This window comes from Herpailurus yagouaroundi, unplaced genomic scaffold (assembly GCF_014898765.1).
Source record: "Herpailurus yagouaroundi ecotype Mexico unplaced genomic scaffold, PumYag 196, whole genome shotgun sequence".
NCBI lineage: Eukaryota > Metazoa > Chordata > Mammalia > Carnivora > Felidae > Herpailurus > Herpailurus yagouaroundi.
In genome coordinates, this window is record NW_024412427.1 from 35,095,879 (window position 1) to 35,122,219 (window position 26,341).

General features: G+C 38.9%; 1 protein-coding gene across 2 annotated transcripts; it reads left to right on the plus strand.

Annotated features, from left to right (window-relative positions):
- Positions 1–13,421: 13,421 nt before the first annotated feature.
- On the plus strand, positions 13,422–26,115 carry LOC121012570 (cystatin-13-like). Of its 2 annotated transcripts, none has more exons than XM_040447877.1 (4): positions 13,422–13,646; positions 16,172–16,506; positions 22,112–22,225; positions 25,940–26,115. In XM_040447877.1, exons 2-4 carry the CDS (start codon positions 16,279–16,281, stop codon positions 26,021–26,023), a joined length of 426 nt encoding a protein of 141 aa, XP_040303811.1. In that variant the 5' UTR covers positions 13,422–13,646; positions 16,172–16,278; the 3' UTR covers positions 26,024–26,115. The 2 variants fall into 2 exon arrangements, with proteins under 2 accessions (XP_040303811.1, XP_040303812.1); XM_040447878.1 differs by having other exon boundaries at positions 16,175–16,506.
- The last annotated feature ends 226 nt before the right edge of the window (positions 26,116–26,341 follow it).

The window sequence follows — 26,341 nt, forward strand, 5'->3', positions numbered from 1 at the left end:
TATATATATATATATATATATATATATAAAACACATCTTCTTTATCCACTCAGTCAATGGACACCTGGGGTCTCTTCATAGTTTGGCTATTGTTGATAATGCTGCTACAAACGTTGGAGTGCATGTATCGCTTGAAATCTGTATTTGGGAATCCTTTGGGTAAATACCTAATAGTACAATTGTCAGCTCATAGGATAGTGCTATTTTTAGTTTTTTGAAGAACGCCCATAATGTTTTCCAGAGTGGCTGCGCCAGTTTGCATTTCCACCAGCAGTGCAAGAGGTTTCCCCTTTCTCAGCATCCTCACTAACACCTGTGGTTTCTTTTGTTGTTAATTTTATTTATTTTTATTTAAAATTTTAATGATTTTTTAAAACCTTATTTATTGTGCAAAATATCATGGTAAATAATGCAAAAGTATGGCTCAGTGAACAAATTTTTACAAATCCAGCACCTGTGTAACCAACACCTATGGTTAGAAATAGAATATTGCTACCTAATTGCCTAGTGATTTTGAAATTCACATAAATAGAATTATTCACTATATAGTTTTTTTTAATATCTGGCTTCTTTTGCTTATTTTGTCTGTACATTAATTCATGTTATGATGTATGGCATGTTTCAGTACTATTCCATTGTTTCCATATACCCACTGTACTTTTCCACTTTCCTTTTGGTGGAAATTTGGATTGATTCCAGCTTTTGTCTCTTTTATTTTTTACATTTTAAAAAATTTGCATTTAATTTTTATTTTAATTTACATCCAAGTTAGTTAGCATATAGTGCAACAATGATTTCAGTAGATTCCTTAATGCTCTTTACCCATTTAGCCCACCCCCACTCTGCACAACCCCTCTAGCAACCCTCTGTTTTTTCTCCATATTTAAGAGTCTTTTGTGTTTTGTCCCCCTCCCTGTTTTTATATTATTTTTGCTTCGCTTCCCTTATGTTCATCTGTTTTGTGTCTTAAATTCCACATATTAGTGAAGTCATATGATATTTGTCTTTCTCTAACTGACTAATTTCGCTTAGCATAATACCCTCTAGTTCCATCCACATAGTTGCAAATGGCAAGATTTCATTCTTTTTGATTGCCGAGTAATACTCTATTGTATGTATATGTGTATATATACATATATATATGTATACACACACACACACACATATATCACATCTTCTTTATTCATTATTGATGGACATTTGGCCTCTTTCCATACTTTGGCTATTGTTGATAGTGCTGCTATAAACATTGGGATGCATGTGCCCCTTTGAAACAGCACACCTGTATCTCTTCAATAAATACCAGGTAGTGCAATTGCTGGGTCATAGGGTAGTTCTATTTTTAGTTTTTTGAGGAACCTCCATTCTGTTTTCCAGAGTGGCTGCACCAGTTTACATTCCCACCAGCAGTCCAAAAGAGATCTTCTCTCTCTGCATCCTCACCAACATCTGTTGTTGTCTGAGTAGTTAATGTTAGCCATTCTGACAGGTGTGAGATGGTATTTCATTGTGGTTTTGATTTGTAGTTCCCTGATGATGAGTGATGTTGAGCATTTTTTCATGTGTCGGCTGGCCATCTGGATGTCTTCTTTGGAGAAGTGTCTATTCATGTCTTTTGCTCATTTCTTCACTGGATCATTTGTTTTTTGGGTGTTGAGTTTGATAAGTTCTTGATAGATTTTGGATACTAACCCTTTATCTGATGTGTTGTTTGAAAATATTTTCTCCCATTCCGTTGGTTGCCTTTTGGTTTTGCTGATTGTTTCCTTCGCTGTGCAGAAGCTTTTTATTTTGATCAGGTCTCAATAGTTCATTTTTGCTTTTGTTTCCCTTGCCTTTGGAGACATGTTGAGTAAGAAGCTGCGGGCAAGGCTAAAGAAGTTTTTACCTGCTTTCTCCTCTAGGATTTTGATGGCTTCCTGTCTTAGGTTTAGGTCTTTCATCTATTTTGAGTTTATTTTTGTGTATGGTGTAAGAAAGTGGTCTAGGTTCATTTTTCTGTATGTCGCTCTCCAGTTTTCCCAGCACCACTTGCTGAAGAGGCTGTCTTTATTCCATTGAATATTATTTCCTGCTTTGTCAAAGATTAGTTGGTCATATGATTGTGGATCCATTTCTGGCTTCTCTATTCTGTTCCATCAATCTGAGTGTCTGTTCTTGTGCCAGTACCATACTGTCTTGATTACAACTTTATAATACAGCTTGAAGTCCGGGATTGTGATGCCTCCTGCTTTGGTTTTCTTTTTCAAAATTGCTTGGGCTATTCAGGGTCTTTTGCAGTTTCATACAAATTTTAGGATTGTTTGTTCTAGTTCTGTGAAGAATGCTAGTGTTGTTAATTTTAGCCATTCTGACAGGTGCGAGGTGGTGTTGCATTGTGGTTTTGATTTGTATTTCCCTGATGATGTGATGTTGAGTATTTTTTCATGTGTCTGTTAGTCATGTGGATGTCTTCTTAGGAAAAATGTCTATTCATGTCTTCTACCCATTTCTTAACTGGGTTGTTTGTTTTTTTGGGTGTCAAGTTTGATAAATTCTTTACAGGTTTTAGATACAAACCCTTTATCAGATGTATAGTTTGCAAATATCTTCTCCCATTATGTAGACTACCTTTTAGTTTTTTTTTATTGTTTCCTTTACTGTGCAGAAGCTTTTTATCTTGATGAAGTCCCAAAAGCTCATGTTTGCTTTCATTTCCCTGCCTTCTATGACATGTCCAGTAAGAAGTTGCTCTGGCTGAGGTCAGAGAGGTTGCTGCCTGTGTTGTCCTGTAGGATTTTGATGATTTCCTGTCTCATATTTAGGTCTTTCACCAATTTTAAGTTCATTTTTGTTTTTATATAAGAAAGTGGTCCAGTTTCATTTTTATGCATGTCACTGTCCATTTTTCTCAACATCACTTGTTGAAGAGACTGTCTTTTTTACACTGGATATTCTTTCCAGCTTTTTCAAATAAGAGTTGACCATATAGTTTTTTGGGTCCATTTATGGGTTTTTTATTCTGCTATATTGATCTATGTGTCTATTTTTGTGCCATACCATATGTCTTGATGATTACAGCTTTGTAAGATAGCTTGGAATCTGGAATTGTGATACCTTCAGTTTTCTTTTTCTTTTTCAGGATTTCTTTGTTTATTCAGTGTCTTTTCTGGTTCCATACAAATTTTAGGATTGTTGGATATAGCTCTGCAAAGACTGCTGGTGGTGTTTTGATAGAGGTTGCATTAAATGTGTAGATTAGTTTGGGTAGTATAGTCATTTTAACAATATTTGTTCTTCTGATCCATGAGAATGGAATGTTTTACCAATTTTTTTGTGTCTTCTTCACTTTCTTTCATAATCTTTCAATAGTTTTCAGCGTATAGATCTTTTGTGTCTTTGGCTAGGTTTATTCCTAAGTATCTTATTGCTTTTAGTGCAGTTGTAAATGGGATTGGTTCCTTGATTTATTTATTTTTCTGCTTTGTTATTGGTGTATATAAATGCAACAGATTTCTGCATGTTGATCTTATATTCTGAGACTTTGCTGAATTCATGTATTCATTCTAGAAACTTTTTGGTGGAGTCTTTCAGGTTTGCGACATAATGTATTATGTCATCTGCAAATAGTGGAAGTTTGACTTCTTCCTTGTTGATTTGTATGCCATTTAATTTTTTTGTTGTTGTCCTATTGCTGAGGCTAAGACTTCCAGTACTATGTTAAATAGCAGTGGTAAGAATGGATGTGATTGTCTTATTCCTGACCTTAGGGGAAAGGCTCTCAGTTTTTCCCCATTGAGGATGATATTAACTGTGGGTCTTTTGTAGATGGCCTTTTTGGTGTTGAGTTATGTTCCATCTGTCCCTGATTTGTTGAGAATTTGTATCAAGAATGGATGCTGTATTTTGTCAAATGCCTTTCTGCATTTATTGACAAGATCATATGGTTCTTATTCTTTCTTTTATTAATGTGGTGCATCATGTACATTGATTTGTGAATATTGAATCAGCCCTACAGCCCAGAGTGAATCATACTTGATCATGGTGAATAATTATTTTAATTTATTGTTGAATTCAATATGCTAGTATCTTGTTGAGAATTTTTACATCCAGATTCATCAGGGATATAGACACAACCAATATCTACAGGTCTATGCCAATATCCCTGATAAGCTCTCTGTCCTTAACCAGGCCATCCCTCAGGGGAAACAAGTTAACCAGGGCTTGGCCTGCTGGGGATATTGTCAGATCCTCATTGACACTGGGAAGGGAACTATACATCTTCTAGCTGGCTTTAGCCATGCTGCCCCCACCTATGTGGGGCAACAACAGGGGAGCCATTTGTGAAGTTCACAGATGAAAGGCACAGGATCACTGAAAGACAGATTTAACCCTGGGACTATAGAGCACTTCCCTCCCCCACACCTACCACCACACTCTTGAAGGCATGTTTACTATAGTTCACTTTACCCAAGACATTGAGTCTGGCTACCAAAGAAAAGTTGGAGTGACAGCTCTAAGAGGCAACATGGGAGACCCCGCATCTATCATTCCACAAAGGGCATCAATTAGACAGCTCTCTGTGAACAAAAACACCTCTGGGATCCACTGAAGAAACTTCAACATCCTGAAACCTGCCAGTACCACACAGGAAGGGTAGGAACACAGCTCTTTCTTACCTGCATCATCTCACGCCCATAGACTGTATGGCTCAGCTGGAAAGGGTTCCCTTTGCTGAGAAAGAACAGTTTAAAAGGCACAAAGAAGCACATGTAATGACTTCTTAAGTATATGAGAAAATGCTGAGTGCAATCCAGGATACAGCAGCTGTCAAAAGGCCAGCATGAGCTATGCTTAAAAATCAATGTTATCTTCAATATTATCAATATTATCACAACACCAATTTAATTATTTAATAATTTATTCAATAATTATAAAAAGTAATAATGATTTCCACAGCACCTGTTAGACTTGGTTAGGATGGTGGGTGAGCAGAATTAAGTAAAGCCTTTCTAAATTTCTGTTGTTTGAATAGAGGCTAGCATTATTGATAACCTAGTGACAAAACAAAAGGCATATGAAAAATTACATTTCTTTCCTTCTTTTTTTTTTTGAGGGGCTTAAAAGAACACTTATTTTTACCATGTAGTTCTGGGGCCAGAAGTCCAAAATGGATTGGCAAGGCTGTATCTCTTCTGGAGGCTCTTGGGGAGAATTCATTTGTTTGTCTTTTCCATTTTCTGGAGGTCACCTGCATTTGGCTCTTGGTTGTCTCTCCCATCTCCAAATTCAGCAATGCAGCATCCTTGCACCAACCTTTTCTTCTTTCACATCTGTCTCTGTCACATCCTCACTCATTCTCTTGCCTCCCACTTTCCCTCATAAGCAGTCTTGTGTTTACATTGCACCTGCCTGATAATCTGGGATAATTGTCCCTTTCAAGATCTTCATGAGTTATATTTCTTAATACATAAAACCAATAGAAAAGAATTAAAATGAAAAATTTCTAATTACGTTCATGATTAAAGAAAATAAAGTAGCTGTGTAAGGATTAAAAGTGTACCCATTAGAGATCATAAAAATGTGAGTGGATTAAATTCCTTCTTCAAAAGCAGATAATTTCATATTTTTAATGTCCAGAAATATAACATTTACAAGAGATAACTGTCAATCAAAATGACCAAGAAAGATTGTAGGTGAATAGATGGATGAAAATAGGACACAGGAACTAGAATAGATGCTGGTTTAGAAAGTTTTAGAAAATGCAGTGAGGAAGAACTGGTGCAAATACTAGCAAATAGGTTAAAGAAATTTCTTTTTGTATGACTGTTTTTCTGGAGAATCTAAGAGAGTCTGGTGAAAAATATACCCAGTCACTGGGCCTGTATAAGTTATCTGAGCAGGTATGCACCCCACCATCCATGCTCTGTGGAAGCCCAGCCCTGACATGTTTAGAACAGTGTGACTATGCAGGAGACCTTAGAAAATATCTCTTGACAATACTTAATGTCATAAAAGATGACTCATCCTGAAAATGTAGTTAATTCTGAACTTAAATGCACCCCAAATTATATATATGCTTCAAAATAGAGACAGCAGAAGTCAGAAGAACCACCAGATGACACAGACACATCCCCAATGATAGTGGGTGTCTGTGCAGGTACCTGTCCCAGCAAGTGAGAACACGCAGCCCTGAACCAGAAAGGCCAAAAAGGGAGGCACCCAGGTAGAGCCTGCCACCCTCCTGGAGTGGGTTTGTGGGACCAGGAACCATTTTTCAGGAGGTTCCAGCCCATTGTTGAGGATTGACTGTGGGTTAAAGATAGCAGGTGAAGGAGCAGGAACAGAGCCCAGCCTCCCCTTCCTCAGGAAGGGGATGAGGAACGTCCAAAGCCTTGGAAGGTACAAGACACATGTCTGTATTTTGGTCTCTGTCCTGGTTTTTGAGAGCTCCCAGGCCTCTCTGAATCCCTAACCTTGACTCAGAACTGTCCTCTTGTTCCTACTTGCTTTCCATTTGGTTCACACTTTCCTCCCTGTTTCTCTTTTCCTCTTCTCTCATTTTCTTTTCCACTTCCTTCTCATCTCTCCACTGGCCTTGATGTGGGAACAAGGTATATGTCAATCACTAAATCCATGTACAGAAACTTATCTTCCTGGTTTTGGGAATTTAATGAGTTATATACACTGCTAATGTTCTCTCTCTCTCTGTCTCTCTCTGTCACACACACACACACACACACACACACACACACGAGATTGTTTTACAGTGCTTGTAATAAGTTTCTGCTTATTACATTTGCATGCATGGTGACTATGTGATTTTTCAAGAAAATATTTAAGCAACAAATTGGATATGTGCAAAGAGATATGCACAGAATGATCATTATGCTGCTAATAATACTAGCAATGATTCAGATGACATGTGTTCAGAATAGAGGCTAGACTAAATCAATCATGGGACATTATTCAGCCATCACAGGTGGAAAGGTCTTGTTTATATGATGGAGAAAGAGGGAGATGGCAACAGACAACAGACCAATGAACAAATGAATACGATTATTTCCAGTATTCATAAGTGCTAATAGAATGGGTTAGTGGGTTAGAGATTGATTGGCAAGGGGGTAGGAAGGGTGAGGACTACCCGAAACCGGTGTATCATGCAGATACCTGACATTCCATTTGCCCCACATTCAACTGTCATGTTTCCTGCCCAATCCTTCTCCAGTCTCCACCTTAGCTCATGACACACCATCTGCTGCATAAGCCACTTATTATCTAGGGTAATGTTTGACTTTTGATTCTTCTTTTTCCAGGCCTGGTTAGCTCAACCAGCTCATAACTCCAGGCATTACTTGCCCCTTTGTTTGCTTATACTCCAGCAGCAGCCATCTCCTACCAACTGCAATATCCCAACAACCTTTTCACTGAGAATCCAACCTCTGCCACTTTTGTTTTATTTCAATCAATCATCTCTCATCATAGAGAGAATATTTTAAAAATTAGAAATCACCTGGATCAAAGAAAGAATTCCTAAGTCTTTTAATGTAGCATCTTGAGAATTCACCAATATTTGAAGGGTCCTTGTCTAAGAACTTGTCTCTAAATTATCAAGCTCTGAAAGAGAATCTTTACTATGAAGCTGGCAAAATCCTTGCCATTTCCTTGGTTCATGGTGGTCCTTTACCTGGTTTCTTTTCTAAAACCTTGTTTAACTGCCTTGCTTATGGACCAGAAAATACCCAACCAATTTTAGATGATGTTTCAGACTTTGATGTGGTGCAAATGATAATCAGGGTAAATACTGCAACAACTGTGGCGGACTTAAACTCAATAGTAAATGAATGCTGTAACTATCTCGAGCTTATTGGATGTCTAAGACTTATAACATCAATAAGTGACAAATACATCTTGGCAAAAGATATACTAGTTTACCATGTAATTAAGAGAGTCCAAGCACCCTTTGAAAGTTTTAAGCAGGGTCTGAAAACTCTTGGTGTTTTGGAGAAAATTCAGACTTACCCAGAAGCACTTTATAGCATCTTCTGTCATAAACCTGAGAATCTTTCTGCAGAAATCCTTAGTGATCTTTTTTACAGTCCGCACATTATCCAACGTACAGTCTTTGGGGTTTTGGAACAGTTATTTACAGGCTGTTGAGGATGGTAAATCTGCAGTAACAATGGAAGACATTCTTATTTTTGCAACTGGTTGCAATTCCATTCCGCCTGCTGGATTTAAACCCACTCTTTCAATTGAGTGTCTTCATATGAATTTTCCTGTTGGAAACAAGTGTAATAACTGTTTAGCTCTTCCAATCACCAATACATATCAAGAATTTCAAGAAAATATGGACTTTGCCATAAAAAACACTCTAAGACTAGAAAAGGAAGAAAGTACTCACTACATTGGACATTAAATGTTTTGAACAAAGGCATCTTTCTTTAAAAGCTGCTATTGATAGTTTTTGTTTCAGAAATCTGTCCATCATCATTTTTGAACAAACTTGTCAGCTTCTTGGCCCAATAAAATTTATGATATGAACATTAAAAAAATTAGAAATCATACCATGGCAGTCCTCTATAACGCCATATTTAAGCATCTATTGTTTTGTTTTTCAAGTTTTTGGATAATCCAACAGGCAAAGCACAGTTGTGGGAAGAGGGACAAATGAGGATTTGAACAACATATGGTGGGACAGAGGGATAAAGGAGGTAATTGAATAGATGGGGCTGCTAACACCCTTATCCTATGGAGATAGGTTCAAAAGAAGTTCCTGGAAGTTGATGAATCAAAAGAGGTTTAATTATATTTTTAAACTTATACAAGTAACAAGTAGAATATCTATCGATTGATCCATCAATCAGTCCATCCATCAATCGATCCGTCCATCAGTCCATCAATTGATTGATCAGTTGATCCATTGATCCATCCATCCATCCATCCATTCATCCATCCATCCAATGAGCAGAAGGGGAAAGATAAAGAGCTAACATGTGCACCAAACTCTCATCTTTTGTATCAAGAACTCACAATATCTTTTATGAGTCATGTGGAATGGAACTGAGAGGTTAAGAGTGGATTAGGCACTTGCTTTTCTGCATCTTAAGGTCTTCTCTACATTTATTTTTACTATGGAGCTTTGAAATTTTTATAGAAGTTATTCCACTTTATTATTAGTTCTATTTTATTATTAAGAGCTAGAGCATTATGGAAATAATTAACTTAGAATATGATGTTCCTGTGTATTCCCATACATCAGGCACTGGCCTGTGAATGGTTCAAAACCCTAAAATTTCCTTTTCTTTTTTTTTTTTTTTGAGTTTGACAAATCATGATGTATTCATAACAAATCCAGACCTTTCTCTGCTTAATGTTTTACACCTTGCTTATTTATATAGAGCAGATATCATTCCTTGTTAATACATACCCATGCTTTGATTGATTTTTTAGATCTCATTTCATAGATATTACATATTTTTTAGTTTATTAAGTTTTTATCATAATTCCAGTGTAGTTAACATATAGTGTTATATTGGTATCAGGTGTATTATATAGTGATTCAACAATTTCATACATCACTCAGTGCTCATCACAAGTTCACTCCTTCATCTCCATCATCTGTTTCACCCATCCCTCCACCCACCTCCCCTCTGGTAACTATCAGTTTGTTCTCTGTGGTTAAGAGTCTATTTCTTGGTTTCTCTTTCTCTCTCATTAATTCTTTCTCTTTTTTCCTTTGCTTGTTTGTTTTGTTTCTTAAATTCCACATATAAGTGAAATCATATGGTATTTGTCTTTCTTTGACAGGCTTATTTCACTAAGCATTATACTCTAGCTCCACCCATGTTCTTGCAAATTACAAGATTTTATTCTTTTTTTATGGATGTATTATATATATATATATATATATATATATATATATATATATAAAATCTCACATATCCTTTATCCAGTCATATATATATATACATATACACACATATATATGTATATGTGTATATATACCTATATCGCACATCACATCTTCTTTATCCAGTCATTTATTGATGGACACCTGGGTTACTTCCATAATTTGGCTATTGTAAATAATGCTGCAATAAATATAGGGGTGCGCATATTCTTTTGAATTAGTATTTTTGTATTCTTTGGGTCAATACCTAGTAGTGTGATTACTAGATTTTAGGGTAGTTCTATTTTTAATTTTTTGAGGAATTTCCACACTGTTTTCCACAGTGGCTACAGAATATTAAACATTTTATTTAGTAGTCTACTATAGATACATATTTGGGCTGTTTTCCTCATGTCTTGTTTTTTATTAGAAACTGTAATACAGTGAATAATTTTCAATTTTGTGCTGATAGTAAAGTATTTCTGTGAGACAATGTCCCAGATTGTGGAACACTGTGCTGAATAATATGTAACTTTTAAATGTTTAACAGTTATTGCTAAATCACTGTTAACAAAGACTGTTTGATTCCTACTCTGTCAGTGCGGATGAAGGTGCTTTATCAACAGAGCATTGTCATTGTGTTTAATTTTCCCCCCATGTATGGGAGAATAGTGACATTTCATTGCTGGGTTAACTTGAATTTTTATTGTTGAAGTTAAGCTTATTTCCACATGAGTAACACAGACATATATATTTCCTTTCTGTGATTTGTATGTTCATGACTTTTTTTTCTGAGTTTCCTATTGGATTCTTGTTTTAAAAAATTACTCCTAAAAGCACTTTGATATTATGGAAATTAAAATTTACTGTGTCACATTTGTCAAATTCTTAGCACTTGTCTTACTTCCTTCCCACTAAGATGACTATAATCAAAAAGACAATAACCAGTTTTGGCAAGGATGCATGGAAATTAGAAACCTTATATGCTGCCGATGGGAATGTAAAATGGTGCACCCACTTTGGAAAACCATCCAGTAGTTCATCAAAAAATTAAATATAGAGTTACAATGCAACCCAATAATTCCATTCTTAGGTATATACTCAAGTGTCCATACAAAAGCTTAGAATAAAGATTCATAACAGTATTATTCATAATAACCAAAAATTGGTGTTAAAAGAAAATTCAATGAATAAGTTTGAAGGTCTAATTGGATTTACTAAATGATTCATGAGTTAGGCATTACCTGTCTAGAAAGTAGAAGGGAACTCTGCTGAGTTAAACAAACAAATAAACAAGTGTTTTTAAAGGTAGAGGGCAATAGAAGAAGAAGAAGAAGAAGAAGAAGAAGAAGAAGAAAGAGGAGGAGGAGGAAGAGGAAAAGAAGAGGCACAAGAAGAAGGGAGAGGGAGACGAAGAGGGGGTAGAGGAGGATGAGGGGTAGGAGAAGAAGAAAGGAATTTATTTGCAAGGAATAAGTTTAAGCAAAGTCGCCCTTCTAAGGAAAAAAAAAAGGGGGGGGCCTATCAGTTAATTTCCTAGTGCTGACCAGGAAATTCCATGTTGACTGGCATTTCTATGTGGTTGAAACTGTAGTTAGGTTAGGTATTAAGTCTTGGTTTACTTACTTGGGGCCTTTACCTAAGTGATGATATTTGGACCTGTGGTTTTCTTTTTAACAGTAGAAACAATCAAAATGTGCACTAATTGGTGAATAGATCAATGAAATGTGGTGTACACATACAAGAGAATATTACTTGGCAATAAAAAGAAATGAAGTAGCAAGACATGCTATAACATGAATGACTTGAAAAAATGCTAAGTAAAAGAAGCCATGACCAGTAAAAGGTCAGGTATCATATGATTCCATTTATATGAAATGTCCAGAATAGGTAAATCAATAGAGAAAGAGATTAATGGTTGTCTAGGGCTAAAGGGGGTCAAGAGGCTGGGGTGACAGCTTAGTAGTGCTGGGTTTCTTTTGGGAGTAATGAAAATGTAAACTTGATTGTGGGTTTGGACATTAAACTCTGTGAATATGCTACAAACCACTGAATTGTTTACATACATGGATGAATGGTATGGGAATTAGATTTTGATAAAGTTGTTTAGAAGACTACCCTACACATGAGTAGTGAGCCCAGATGCATCCTAGTTGCACTTTGAACACAAGGGACACTTTGAGTGACAAGCACCCAGCTGGTCCTTTCTTCAAATCCTGATGCTGAAGTCATGAGCAAAATGACCTGTGGGTACACACCCATCACAGCATTCATCCACTCTCCCACCCCACAGCCCCTCTTACCTTATGAATACCACCTTCTTCAGAAGATATGGGGTCACAAATGCCTGGGTTCCTGTCCAGACCTATGGCACAGATGCCAGGTATAATGTGGATCAACAGAGGTGGCTACAGAGAGGCCTCACCACAAGCCAGTTGTTTTCTAACAATTGATGTGTGGCCAAGGGGAGAAATGGATTCCTTTTGAGTATATTGTCTGCTTGAATTCTTGGTTCACTTTGAGCCAAGCCAATGGGGAAATTGTCTTTTACTTTTGGATTTTAAAGAGCTTTTTCCATAAAAGAGAATTTCGTCCTTTGCCAAATATGAAATATCTTCCAAATAACTTAGTCTGTGTTCCCAATCTCTTGACTCTGTGTACATGTGTGCATGTGCAACAAAATGTGTGGCCAAATCAGTCACTCTTTACCATTTTGGTGTCTGGGTTTTATGCATGCTTAGAAAGGTCTCCTCGAATAGAGCACACAGTTGTGTTTGTGTTAACACCTGTTAGCCAGGTGACTCAAGTTTTATGTGCCTAAGATTTCCTGTTTGGAGTTTTAGCTTATATATCTCAGGTATGACCCTCATTATGCTGATTTATATTTTGTTCTGGAAACACAAATATTAATTCCCAGGTTTCTGAATTCTTGGGAGCTCCCTCATTGTCATTGTAAGCTCTAACTACAGAGTGGGATGGAGGGTGCTCCTCAGCGGAGCCTGGCTTGGGGCCTGAGAATCACTACCAGAAGAGGGAACCCCAACAAGGGAGAGGGAGGCAGAATGGGGAATGCTTATCCGGGACAAGGTTAATGGTGGAAATATAGCTAATGGGTCTGCTAATTTGTTCATCCTCTAGAGGTATGTTATATGAGCACTGCCATTGCCAAATGATGCCTTCTACTTGGTGTTTCTGGGGCAGCTCCTGGCAAGCCATAGGCACCACCTCCTCAAGGGCCTCCTGGTCCCAGATTCCGAGACTGGCAGTGTGGTGCCTCATCCTGCCTCTAGGACTATGGAGTCATATAACAGAAGCCTGACAGAAATGGCCATGGAGGTGCTTTAATTCCCAAGGGGTCAATTCCAAAGCCCAGGAATTTAGAAAGCAAGGAGGTATGGAACAGGCAAGATTTCTGCACTAGGGGCAGATACTGGTGGCTCTTACTGACCTTGTGGGCCTCTGAGAGCTGAGCGACCAATCAGAGGTGCCCCACACTTGAACAGCATCAGAGGGGCTGGACTTACCTCACAAAGGGGTCATAGATGTGACCACCTGACCAGGGAGTGCAACCAGAGGGCAGAAGCACCCTTGAGCTCAGGTCTGACTGACACCCTGACCAGGGGCATGAACTGAATGTGTTGGGGCTGGAGAGTGGCTCACGAAGGGAGCTGCTTAGAGCTCAAGTCCTCAGGAAGGAGAAAGATACCACCTGTGGGTGAGGACAGCCAGCTTAAGCCTCAGCAAGCAGGAAAGTGGTGAAGAGCTTGGTTCTAAGGTACATCTGGGGTGTAGCTGGTGGGGAAGGACTGTGATGCCTGGGTGGCCTCCAAGTATGCCCTGGGCAATTCATTCAGATATCATGGAGCAGAGAAACTCATAGGCCAAAGTTAGCTGCTTGAGCAAGTCCCATGTGTATCAAGTCAGTGCAAACCATCAGGTGAAAGGCTAGGAAAGGAAAGGGAGCAGATTAACACACTCCACATATGGAAGCAAGCAGGGGAGATGGAAAGGCCATCTTGCCAGGACCTTGGGCAACTCTTTGCTGCCTCAGGCTCCCCACTGATGGGGTTATGGTGTCCACAGTGGGGGTTTGATCAAAGTTGCACAGCAGGTCAGAAGCACACCCTGGCACTGAGGAGACACACAGGCAGGTCTGCCTGTCACAGCCAGACATCCTGAGGATTTGGTTTGGTGGTTCCTAGGGTGAAGACACATGGGGCCAGGATAGCATCATTGTTGTGTGGTTGACATAAGACATCATAAATATTCTGTGTTCCATGGAACTCATGTGTAGTTAGTGTCTGATGGATATCAGGTGTCTTTTCGTTCTGCCATCACATTCCTTGTTCAACTTAGGCAAGATGTACTTACTGCTTGTCTGCGATGAACACAACTTATGGATTCTGCCTTTGTCTCTGCTGGGGGAGGAAAAATTTCCTGTCTCCTTCAAGATTCTTCTAACCAGACTAAGAACCAAATTGACATGCAACAAATTGACAGGAGAAAAATAAAATTTAATTTCATATACATGGGGAACCCACACAGATATGGAAATTCCAAAGACAGGCAAACTGAGGTATGCATGTGATTCTGAATTAAGGGAAAAGGGGCAGGGTCTGGAACTTCAAGGGGAAGGGATGTAATCCTCAGGAAGAATGAAAAAGAATAGATGTTTGGTAAACAAATCTTTTTTGGGCCCACAGAAACAATGGAACACAGAGAGGGCTTTGATCCAACAGGCCTTGCTAGGTTCCTTCCTGTCTACCATACCTTGTTCACAGCATAATATAGTTGTTTGTGGTGGTAGCTCTCTTTCTGGAGCAGGCCCTCTATCTAAATTCTTTTTGGGCAATTGAGGGAGGGAAGGAAGTAAAGAACTTTTCCTGAATCTACTAGATTTTGATTGTTTTTTACTTTTAATTTTTAGTTTTTTAAAGTTTATATATTTAGGGGTACCTGAGTGGCTCAGTGGGTTAAGCGTCCAACTTTGGCTCAGGTCATGATCTCACAGTTTGTGGGTTTGAGCCCCACATTGGGCTCTGTGCTGAAAGCTCAGAGCCTGGAGCCTGCTTCAGATTCTGTGTCTCTCTCTTGCTTCGCCTTTCCCCTTCTAGTGCTCTCTCTCTCTCTCAAAAATGAATAAACATTAATAAAATAAAAAAATAAAAAAGTAAAGTTTATTTATTTATTTTGAGAGAGAGAGAGAGAGAGAGAGAGAGAGAGAGAGAGAGAGCTCAAGCAGGGAAAGGGCAGAGAGAGAGGGAGAGAAAGAGAGAGGGAGAGAGAGAATCCTAAGCAGGCTCTGCACTGTCAGCGTGAAGCCTAACATGGGGCTTGATCATGAACCATGAGATCATGACTGGAGCCAAAATCAAGAGTTGGAGCCACCTGGGAGCCCTGGTTTTGATTGTTTGTTAAATCAAAATAATCTTCATGCTAAAGTGGCTCGTTTTGAGGTGGTCTGATCTTGACCCCTACATCTCTCAAGCGATTTGTTTCTTCATTACCTATATTTAACACATTAACTGTTGTGCCTCTGTCTCACGAACTACATCCTGATTCACCTTCTGTAGTAGAATGGAATCTCCTCAAAAACAAATTTATACTACAAGCTGTGATCTACACATTCTCATCTGTTAGACTGAGGTAAGTATGAAGGTATGTGTCAGGCAGGCAAAAGTTATGACACGCAGTCAAGCAGCCTGAGGCATTTACTTGAACTCTCTGTGAGTCCCACTTTCTTCCTGTGTAAAAAGGGGTTACTCGTTATGTGGCCCGAAAGGGGATGATTAAATAAGAGAAACATGTGACATCCTTATTATGAGGCCTGGCACGTCTCAATAATACTCCATAAATAGATCTCAGTGTGATTGATAGTGAGCCTGACTGGAAACAGGGGAGATGCAGGGGGTACTTTTGAGGCAGGACAAAGGCTCTGGCTGAGGATTTTCATACATGCTCCTGGAGAGGAAATAATAAGATGAGTTTTGAGACCAATGTTCTCCCTGTGGCAGTGTGTCTGTTGCAGGTCCTTATCCCATTCTGTGCATAGAAACCTGATACAGGCAGGCACCTGCAGTGGATGTGTTGGGACCTCACAGACAAGGAGGCAGGAATCTCCTGGTAAGGAAGGGAAATGTGAGTGCATGGAGGCATGCATCCTTCCAGAAAGAAACAGCCAAAATGGGAAAATGCTCTGAATTGTGATTGTGATTTATCACTCCTCTTCTCTTTGGGAAAGGAGAAAGAGAAGCCCAGAAGACACAAAGATAACAGAAGTTATCCCTCTTTCACTCCTAGCAGTGCCAGGAAGATCTAGGGGTGCAGAAGCAGCAGGGCCAGCCCAGCCCAGTCCAGCCCTGGAAGGAAAAAAGGAACAAGGCGTGTGCCCCCTTGGCTGAGGTGCCATGGCCAGACTCTGCCAGAGCCTGCTGCTCCTGGTGGCCACTGTGGCCCTTGTATCTGGAAGTGTTCATGCCTGGGGCAGGCCAAAGGTGGTGAGGAAATTCCAAGACATCCCTGAAACCTACATATATGTGCAACAAGCACTGTGGTTTGCCATGAAAGAATTTAATAAGACCAGCAAAGACAAGTACAGCTACAAGGTGGTGAAGGTCCTGAAATCCCAGGAGCAGGTCAGTGAGCATTTTCTTCTTGCTCTTTCTCTCCAAGGTGCAGTCATAGGGGTACCATTATCCATGGAGGGCCACAGAGACCAGGGAGTGGAAAAGAGCTGAGAAATGTCTTTAGCCAAATATATATTAATTTTATTTTAGGGTTTTTTGGAGGAAAATTAATTAGGATTCATCCTTTATTATTCCAGGATGAAACATAAAATATCCATTAAAATAACAAAATTGATTATAGTCATATCAGAGAGCATAGGTGAGAACCCAAGAAGGGCTCTTGAAGGGCCCAGTTTGGGATAGTTTGGGCTGGTATCATCAAAATTAGTAATTACGGGCATGGATTGTAACAGTGAAAAAGCAAAGAAAGTGCACGTCCAGCTTTTGCTGAAAAAAACGAACCAGGACAGAGAAGGGAAGGCTCTTCTTTACAGGAAAATGCCTACCTCTATATGTAAAAGACTATGTAAGTAGCAAATCGTAATGGCAACAACTACTTCAGGCAAACATCATCAATGAATCCTACATCCACTTGGTGGGACAGTGTGGAGGACAAATTGCTGGAGGGATTCTTTCATTAATTATAAGAGGGAAAATATACCCTTACAATTAGGAAATCTGGTGAATGCCTGGCTCACCCAATGCTCATCACCAACACTGGGACAAATTGACATCATGTGTCCCTGATGTGATGTCATGGAAAGGACACAACCTTATCTTTCTATGGTGTTCTTGTCTAAAATCCATCCCCTGAAAGAAGAGAAGGAAAAACAAAACAAAACAAAATAAAATAAAATAAAATAAAATAAAATAAAATAAAATAAAATAAAGACAGAGAGGGAGGCAAACCATAAAAGACTCTTAACTATAGAGAACAAACTGAGGGTTGCTAGAGGGGATATGGGTGGGGGTACAGGCTAAACAGGTGATGGGGATTAAGGAGTGATGTTGTGATAAGCACTGGGTGTTATATGTAAGTGATGAATCACTAAATTCTACTCCTGAAGCCAATACTACACTATATGTTAACTAACTTGAACTTAAATAAAATCTTGGGAGAAAAAAAAAAATCCATCCCCTGAAGGTAATACGAAGGAACAGTTAGACAAATCCATATTATAGAGCATTATGTAAGACCTCTTAAAAATATCAGTGTCATGAAAGACAAGGAGAAAAAGCAGGAAAACTGCTTGATTAAAGGAGATGTAAGAAACAGGACAACTAAATTCAATGTGTGGTCTTGTCTTATCTCTTGAATAATTAAAAAAAAACATATAAAAGATGTTATTGGACTAGTTGGAGGAATTGGAATATGGACTGTATCATAGAAGAGAGTACCAATGCTGTCTCCTGAGAACGATGATTGGACTGTGGTTTGGGGAAACCCCAGAGAATAATCAGTAGGCACACAGAAGGAAAGGGGGTTCAGCCAGTCTGGCTGGACTTTAAGAAAGGGAAGAGAGAGTGGCTAATGGGGCATGGGGGCTACCCTGTGACATCAAAGTGACATGTAGTACAGGGATGCATTTTTTGCTTTTCTTCCTCATTCGCTAGCTCTGTCCCCTCTTGCCCCTCTTCCTTCTAACCTTTGCTGTACATCCCTCCAGGTCACCAGGAACCTACTCAGGTTACTCTTTTCTTAACAGGGTCAGGAGAGAAGGCTCATTTGGCAGCTTCATCCTCTATGAGGCTGGGACATTTGACCCCTTGTCCATCCTCAACACACACACAGACTTTGACTCTCTCCCTCACCACTGGGTGGCCAAAGTAAAGCCTCATAAATATCAATTGTCTTTGGGTCTCATTTATGGTTAGTGCCTGTCCTTAATGAAGTTCCCACCTTGTCCAAAACTATACTTTCATGGACTTCTCTTTATTTGTGCTTTTTCACTTCCACAAATAAATGGTTCTGCTTTATAGGCAGGTATTTAATCAAATATACTGCAAATTCTCATGTCCTCCAAATTATAAATTATTTTGTACTGTGTGCTATTTTTTTCCCCATGAATGTACATTTTATTTCTCAGCTCATAGTAACTCTTGAATGCAGGTAAGAATTCAAAAGAATCAGGTTGAAACGGATTCAAAAAGAGGCTAGAACAGAGGTATTTGAAATTCCTTGGAGCACCTGGGTGGCTCAGTCAGTTAAGTGTCTGACTTCACCTCAGGTCATGATCTCACAATTTGTCAGTTCGAGCCCCTCACTGGGCTTTGTGCTGACAGCTCAGAGCCTGGAGCCTGCTTCAGATTCTGTCTCCCTCTCTCCCCCCCCCCCCCCACTTGCTCTCTCTCTCTCTCTCTCATAAATAAATAAATGTTAAACAAAAAAAAAAGCAAAAAGAAAAGTGCTTGGTGATAATTCAGATTAAACTTAGTAACACACACACAGGTTCTATATAAAGAAAAGAGCTTTATTTTACTGGATGATTTAACTTAAACGTACAAAGATCTATATCAGGAGTTAGACAATTATAGCCTCCAGGCAAGTCTGGCTTGCTGCTTATTTTGTATGCCCCATGAACTAAGAATGGTTATAAGAAATAAAAATAGTATTTTGTGATATGAAAATTACATAAAATTTAAATTTCTGTGTCTATAAATAAAGTTTTATTGAGCATTGTCACCTGAATTATTTGAGAGCTGTCTAAGGCTACTTTTGCACTGCAATGAGAAGACTGTGTGTTCTGAGCCTAAAATATTCACCCTCCAGTTCTTAAAGAAGTTTGCAACCACTTGCTCTAGTTCACAGTTGACTAAGGCTCTGCTGTAGATTTTGTGCGAGGTGAATGATGGTAAAAATGAGCACCATGGGTCCAATTATATGCTAATTTGTTTCAAGAAATACAGTGCAGTACTGTAAATATATTTTCTCTTCCTTATGACTTTTTTAAATAAAATTTTGTTTACTCTAGCTTACTTTATTGCAAGGATACAGTATAGAATATATATGATACACAAAATATGTTAATTGATTGTTTATGTTATTGTTAAGTCTTCTATTAGTAGTTAAGTTATTGAGGAGTCAAAATTTCCACTTGGATTTTTGACTGTGCCTGTAACCACCACGTTGTTCAAGGGTCAACTCTGGTTGCTTTTCCTTTTCTTTCTCTATTTTGTTTTAAAGTTTATTTTAAGAGAGAGAGAGAGACAGAGAGACAGAGAGACAGAGAGGGAGAGAGAAAATCCCAAGCAGACTCTTTTCTGTCACTGCCAAGACCTATGTGGGGTTCCATATTAATAACCACGAGATCATGACCTAAGCCAAAATCGAGTCAGAAGCCTTTTTTTTAATATGAAATTTAATGTCAAATTGGTTTCCTTACAACACCCAGTGCTCCTCCCAACAGATGCCCTCCTCAATGCCCATCACCCACCCTCCTCTCCCTCCCACTCCCCATCAACCCTCAGTTTATTCTCAGTTTTTAAGAGTCTCTTATGGTTTGGCTCTCTCCCTCTGTAACTTTATTTTTCCTTCCCCCCGCCCATGGTCTTCTGTTAAGTTTCTCAGGATCCACATAAGAGTGAAGACATATAGTATCTGTCTTTCTCTGTATGACTTATTTCACTTAGCATAACACTCTCCAGTTCCATCCCTGTTGCTAAAAATGGCCATATTTCATTCTTTCTCATTGCCAAGTAGTATTCCATTGTGTATATAAACCACAATTTCTTTATCCATTCGTCAGCTGATGGACATTTAGACTCTTTCCATAACTTGGCTATTGTTGAAAGTGCTGCTATAAATATTGGGGTACAAGTGCCCCTATGCATCAGCACTCCTGTATTCCTTAGGTAAATTCCTAGCAGTGCTATTGCTGGGTCATAGGGTGGATCTATTTTTAATTTTTTGAGGAATCTCCACACTGTTTTCCGGAGTGGCTGCACCAGTTTGCATTCCCACCAACAGTGCAAGAGGGTTCTCATTTCTCCACATCCTCTCCAGCATCTATAGTCTCCTGATTTGTTCATTTTAGCCAGAGAGTCAGAAACTTAACTACCCAGCAGCCCTGGGGGCTGGTTGCTTTTCATATGCTCATTCAAATCTCACAACTCATTACATAGAAACTACTTTCTTGCACTTTAAAGAGGAAACAGGCACTGAAGTGTTTAGTCATTTGCTCAGGAACACACAGCTAGTATGTAGAAAAGCCAAGATTTAAACCCAGGATATCTGCTAGGAATGAGCATATGTTACTGATTAAGTGATATGAATGAAGTGTGAGTAGTGGGACACTGTAGCCGGAGGGTCAGAGGGCCTGTCTATGGCAGGGCTGCCTCAGCAGCCAGGACCCCCATTCCCCTCCCTTTTCTGGGCAATCAGGGGTCAAGATAGGGCTGATGGTCGGTTGGTGGCTATTGAGTATGATTCAGAGCAGTTTGTTTTTATGATAATTTTAACTTGGAAGTATTACTCAGATATAAAGCAGTGTTTCTTAAGTGGACGTGGATTTTGCTTGGTAGGGAATTTTTGGCAATATCTGGAGGCATCTTTGGTCATCACAACCAGAGGGGGCTGCTGCTGACATCTAGTGGGCAGAGACCAGGGATGCTGCTAAGCACCCTACAGTTCCCAGGACAGCCCCCACCACAAAGATCGATCCAGTCCCAAAAGCTGATTGTATTGACATTAAGAAACTTGTTATCCCATCATAAAAACAAACTCTAGGAGTATGTTTGGATGTTGCTGAGTTAAAAAATGGAAATGAAGACTCAATTTCTGACTCATCATTTCCTGAGGGCAGTTGGCTCTGTCCTTACAAACATTTTATATACACATATATACATAACTGAAAAAATGTAAAGTATATATGATATTCAAGAACCATACTTAGAATTCTTTCCACCACAACCATTTTGTTTTAATGTCTGGGCAACTTTTTTTGAATGTCCAAAATGCTTACTGTATTTTGTGAACTGTCTCTGATTCTTCTAGGGTCAATTATTCTGTTTAACTTAGTGATTGTCTTTAATACTTTCTCTCCCTTAAGTCTTGTAAAATCTTACCTTGTTCTCACTTTTAAATAATGAAAGTCTCCATTTGCCATTGTGCATCTCAATTTCCCCATGGGTCCCTCTGGAATACAAGGGCTGGTGGGGGGTTCTGCACAGGTAAAGAAGAGGACCTGAAGTCAGGGACTTAGGAGAGTGTATCACAAGGGGTTGCTAAAAGTACCGAGGAGAGAAGCTAGAGAGAGAAGCAATACCCTCCAAGTAAATTTGAGTTCTGGGATGTCTTGTCTTCTTCCCCCAATATCTATTAAGTATGAAGATATTTTAAACTCTGCTGTTTATTTACCTGGCTCCAATAAGCAAACCATTACCTTTCTGGGGAAAGCATTTTTGGGGGGATAGTTTTCTTGCCTTATCTTGGGGACAGTTGTCATTATTTAACATTCAACATCGTGATGAGAGACAGACAGAAGGAGAGGGATCAAGGGAAGAACCCTTGCCCCTCCAGTTATCCCAAAGTTTCTGGCAAGGAAACTGTAGGAGGGAGGCAGACAGGGAGACAGTCTTAGCTGTAAGTAGTCAACGACATGCTCGTTTATCAGAGATGGCAGTTGATATCATGTATTCGTTTATGATCTCTAATTTTTAAATTGCTCCTTGACAGGTCACAGAGAGTTTGGATTACTTTCTTGAAGTCAAAATTGCCCGAACAATGTGCAAGAAAATTTCAGGAGAAAATGAAAACTGCTTATTACAACAGGACCCCCAAATGCAAAAGGTATATGCCTCAAGTGGGGGCAGTCCTTAGGTCTGTGTACCAGACTGAGAACATCAATAGGACCAATCCTGCTTTGATTTTCTAGTTTCCTTTCTAAACCATATTCTGATCATATTCAGGATCCAGGATGGCCATATTGTAGACACAGAGATTGTTTCTATCGTTTTTATTGGTGTTTGTTTGTTTGTCTTTTGTTTTGTTTTTTGCTGATACCACCTTCCCCTAACCCCCACCAGCATGCATATAGACACCTAGTGGCTTAAAGCAATACCTGTTCATTATTTCTCACTATTGTGCAAGCTGGGCTAGGTTCAGGTGGACAGATGTAACTTTCCTTTTCACTTTTTCAAATTTGTTTTGGTTATCTTTTCATAGAAGATCCATTTTTTCTTTTTCATATTTGAAGCTGCATATACGTATATTTCTGTGTCTTCACAGAAGACACCTATTTAGTATGTACTTAAAGCTGGCATGACACATGGCTAAGCAAAAATAATGGCAGATTAGTGGTTCCTGAAAATTGCCCAAATGTGCAAATAAAACACATCTTCATATTCCAATGAATAGTAGGTATTCTAATGAATACCAAATGCAAGTCAATGGCTACATCTAGAAAGTTGGCTATTATTATAAATTATTAGAACTTCTCTTCAATTAAGTAATATTTTTATTTTTTAAGGTTTTTAAAGTTTATTTATTTATTTTGAGAAATAGAGAAAGACAGTGTGAACAGGACAGGGGCAGAGAGAGAGAGGTGTTCTTAACTAGTTTTTTTTTTTTTAATATTTAATCTGTGTATGTAGAGTTTTGCGTATTTTTCAAAAGGTTCACAAATTTTGGAACTTTCTCTTGTTCTTTTTTTTCTACTCAACAATATGTTTTGAGATTTGTTATGTTAGTACAATCTAATATTATTTATGCCAAATGATTTCTTGGGTCATTTAATGTATATAGAAATTGGCTAAAATTATTTGTATTAGTGCATATTAAGCTCTTATATGACTGTATTACATTGTATGTAACTATCTTGCTATTTTACATACCTGTGGTTGTCTTAAGTTTTCACTTTTAACAAGTGAAGCAGTGACTGTTGAGACAGGTGCTGACTGAGCAGGTTTGGGACTTTCCCCCGGGGCAGGGGGGGCTCGGGAGTGGGGCCACCATACTGCCACACATGCAGCTTAAGCGTTCGTGGGCTACCACATGTGACTTACAACCTGTTTTACTCTCCAAAGTGGCTGAACCAGCATACCTTTCATCAGTGGTGTGTGTTGTTGTTCATGTTCCCTCAGCACTTGGGGTTGAGTCTTAAATGTTTTCATTCTGATGTATGAGAAAGGTGATCTTGTCACCTTTTCACATTGTCACTCCCTGATTTCTAGTAAGGTTGAGATGTTTTAATATCCCTAGTAATCATTAAGCTTTTCTTTTTAATATCTTTTTTTTTTTCTGGAGCAATCTGTGGGTCCCTGTCAGGAACCACAGCCAATCCATTGGAACCCTCTGACCTCAACTCCTCATGCCTCCCACCTCCTGCCTCTGTCTCTCCTTGGCTGAACCCAACTGGAAGCCAGAGGGTGCTCATTGATGTGGTCTATATAGGTCAGAGGGCAAGAGTGCCCACTGACACAGCTCTTGGAGGGCAAAGGCACCCTTGGCACAGACAGTAGAGGTCATAGGGTAAAGGTGCCCATTGACACAGCCCATAAAAGTCATTGGGCTTTCGAGACATGCCAGGTCGAAATAGGAGTGCAGACATGGAGAGACACATGGAGAAGAGCCAGCATGGGGGCAGGGATGGAGATAGCAAGATCAGTAGGTGTCTGTGATGTTGGTTAGGATGCTAGAGGTACTGGGTTCTGGATGTCTGTGAAAGGCTTGGTTCGAATTTCTGATGGATTGGCCATGGAGAGTGAGAGAAGAATTGAGGATGACTTCAAGTCTTGTGGGGTTTAGAGACAGTTTGCTTTCTTGGTTTCCTCTTATGATCTCATCCTCTACATGGAGCTTCTGCTGCTCAGAAGACTTCATCACCTTGATTGCATCCACTTCTTATCACATGGAGAATCCTCTCTGTCTCTGTCCTTGCACAAGGTCCTTTCTCATTTCATAGAACTCTTACAGATTTGACCTAAACACTTCCTTCAATTATTTGTTGGGATTTAGAAATGATGAAAAGGCAAACATCTGAGCTCTTTGGAATATAAATTTAAAACTTGATATGATTTTAAATAGTTATTGGCCTGATTCATTTCATGTAGAAAATTTGGAAACTTCAAAAGTATTAAATTACTTAAAATCAACTATAAATACTCTTATGTAGAGTTTACCACTGTCAATATATTGTTATTTATATTAACTTTCCTATATTTTATATTTGTATTTTGTGCAGTTGAGCTCATACTCTCTACTGTATTATAATCTAGATTTTCACTTAATAATAGGTTCTAAGAATTTCTAAAACTGTAAAATTATGTGAGAGCATCATATAGTGAAACTGTGATTTCATTTAATGGTTTTACACATTTTTCTAAGCCAATTCCTGAGAATTGGTTAAGTTTTCCTAATTTTTAGCTATTATGAACAGTGCTTTAATTAATATTCTTTATTTCTATTTGAATGTATATCTGGTTATTGTTTCCATGCAGGTAAAGTTCCTGGAAGTTGAACTACTCATTTAGTAATTTTTCGCTTCTTAAAGATTTTTGATATACATTGTTTAAATGTCCTCTAGAATTGATCCTGATATTTTGTTTTTCAATTTCTTTTCTTTCTGATTGTTTCCTGTCTACTTTGGCTGATCCAGAAATTAAGCAATTAGTTAACTGTCTGATAAATCCACTCTCTCCCCTTCCTACCACTGCTGGGAACCAGCTGAACCCATCCCAGATGCCACTCTAGCTGGGATGCATCCCTGGACTGGCCTTAGTTCTCCAATGGTCTGTCTGGATTGCTGGTAGCTCGGTCCTATTTTATTCCTCAAGCTGATTTTTTATCAGTACTTGTATATCAGTACTTTTATCTTATATAACTTCAATTCTATTGGATGTTGCCATTCATGTTTCCATTGATATAGTGGAGGCATTCCTAGTTTATATTTTTATTCTAACTGAATAAAGATTTTAGTTGAACTCATCCCACACCAGGAACCTGAAATTCTGCTCATTCTGCAGGTCCTGGGAAGAGCTCTGTGTGTCCCCTTAGCTCCCTGGCTGCAGTCTTTGCTTCTCATCTCTGGCCTGATTTTGACCAGCCTCACCAAGGGATACAGGACTCTATACTATTCTTGTTGGGTTGTAGCTCCTGGGTAGGATTCACTGGGCTTTCCATGCAACATGGAGTCTCAGTGGGCTGAAGGGAAGTCAGGGTGGCTAGATGAGCAACAGATCTGGAGATGAGGATTTCTGAGAATAATCAGTTTCTGGGGTCCAGCTATTCTGGGGTCCAGCTATCCATGATGGCTCAGACATCCGTGATGGCTTCAGATCACATGGAGATGAATTGGCTGTGGTCCATCCTGGTGAATGAGGCTGGCTCCTCTCCCAGATGGCCTCAGGTTCAACAGTTCCAGAGACTGTGGAGGCATGACTGGCTCAGGCAGCCTTTAGCCACCCTGAAGCCAAATACTGGTACCTGGAAATAGAAACATATGTTTATTTGTTTGCTTTTTATTTTTCTTTCTTATGAGCTGATTATTCTTTTTGTCTTTTTTAGATGTTTTATTGCACCTTTATTGTTGCAACCAAACCTTGGAAATTTGAGTTCACTATGCTGAAGAAACAATGCAAAGAGGTCTAATTATCTTCTAGCATATTCAGCTGCTCTCACTTCCATTTTAAAGAAGCAAAGACACTTGCAAAACATTTAAATAAACTGACCCATTGACTTCATTTTTGTGACTTTTTTGCTTTTTTATCTACTCTTTAGGGGCTGATACTGAGAACATAATGCCTTTTTACAGTATTGATCAGCCTGTTCTAATTGACTCTGTCATCTACTAGCAGGACAATCTGCTACCAATAAACGGAAGAACGTATGAACCTGTTTCCAATATCTCATTGAACGCTGAGGACAAATTACTTTTCACTGACAGTTGTTTCTGGAGAACTAACTGGA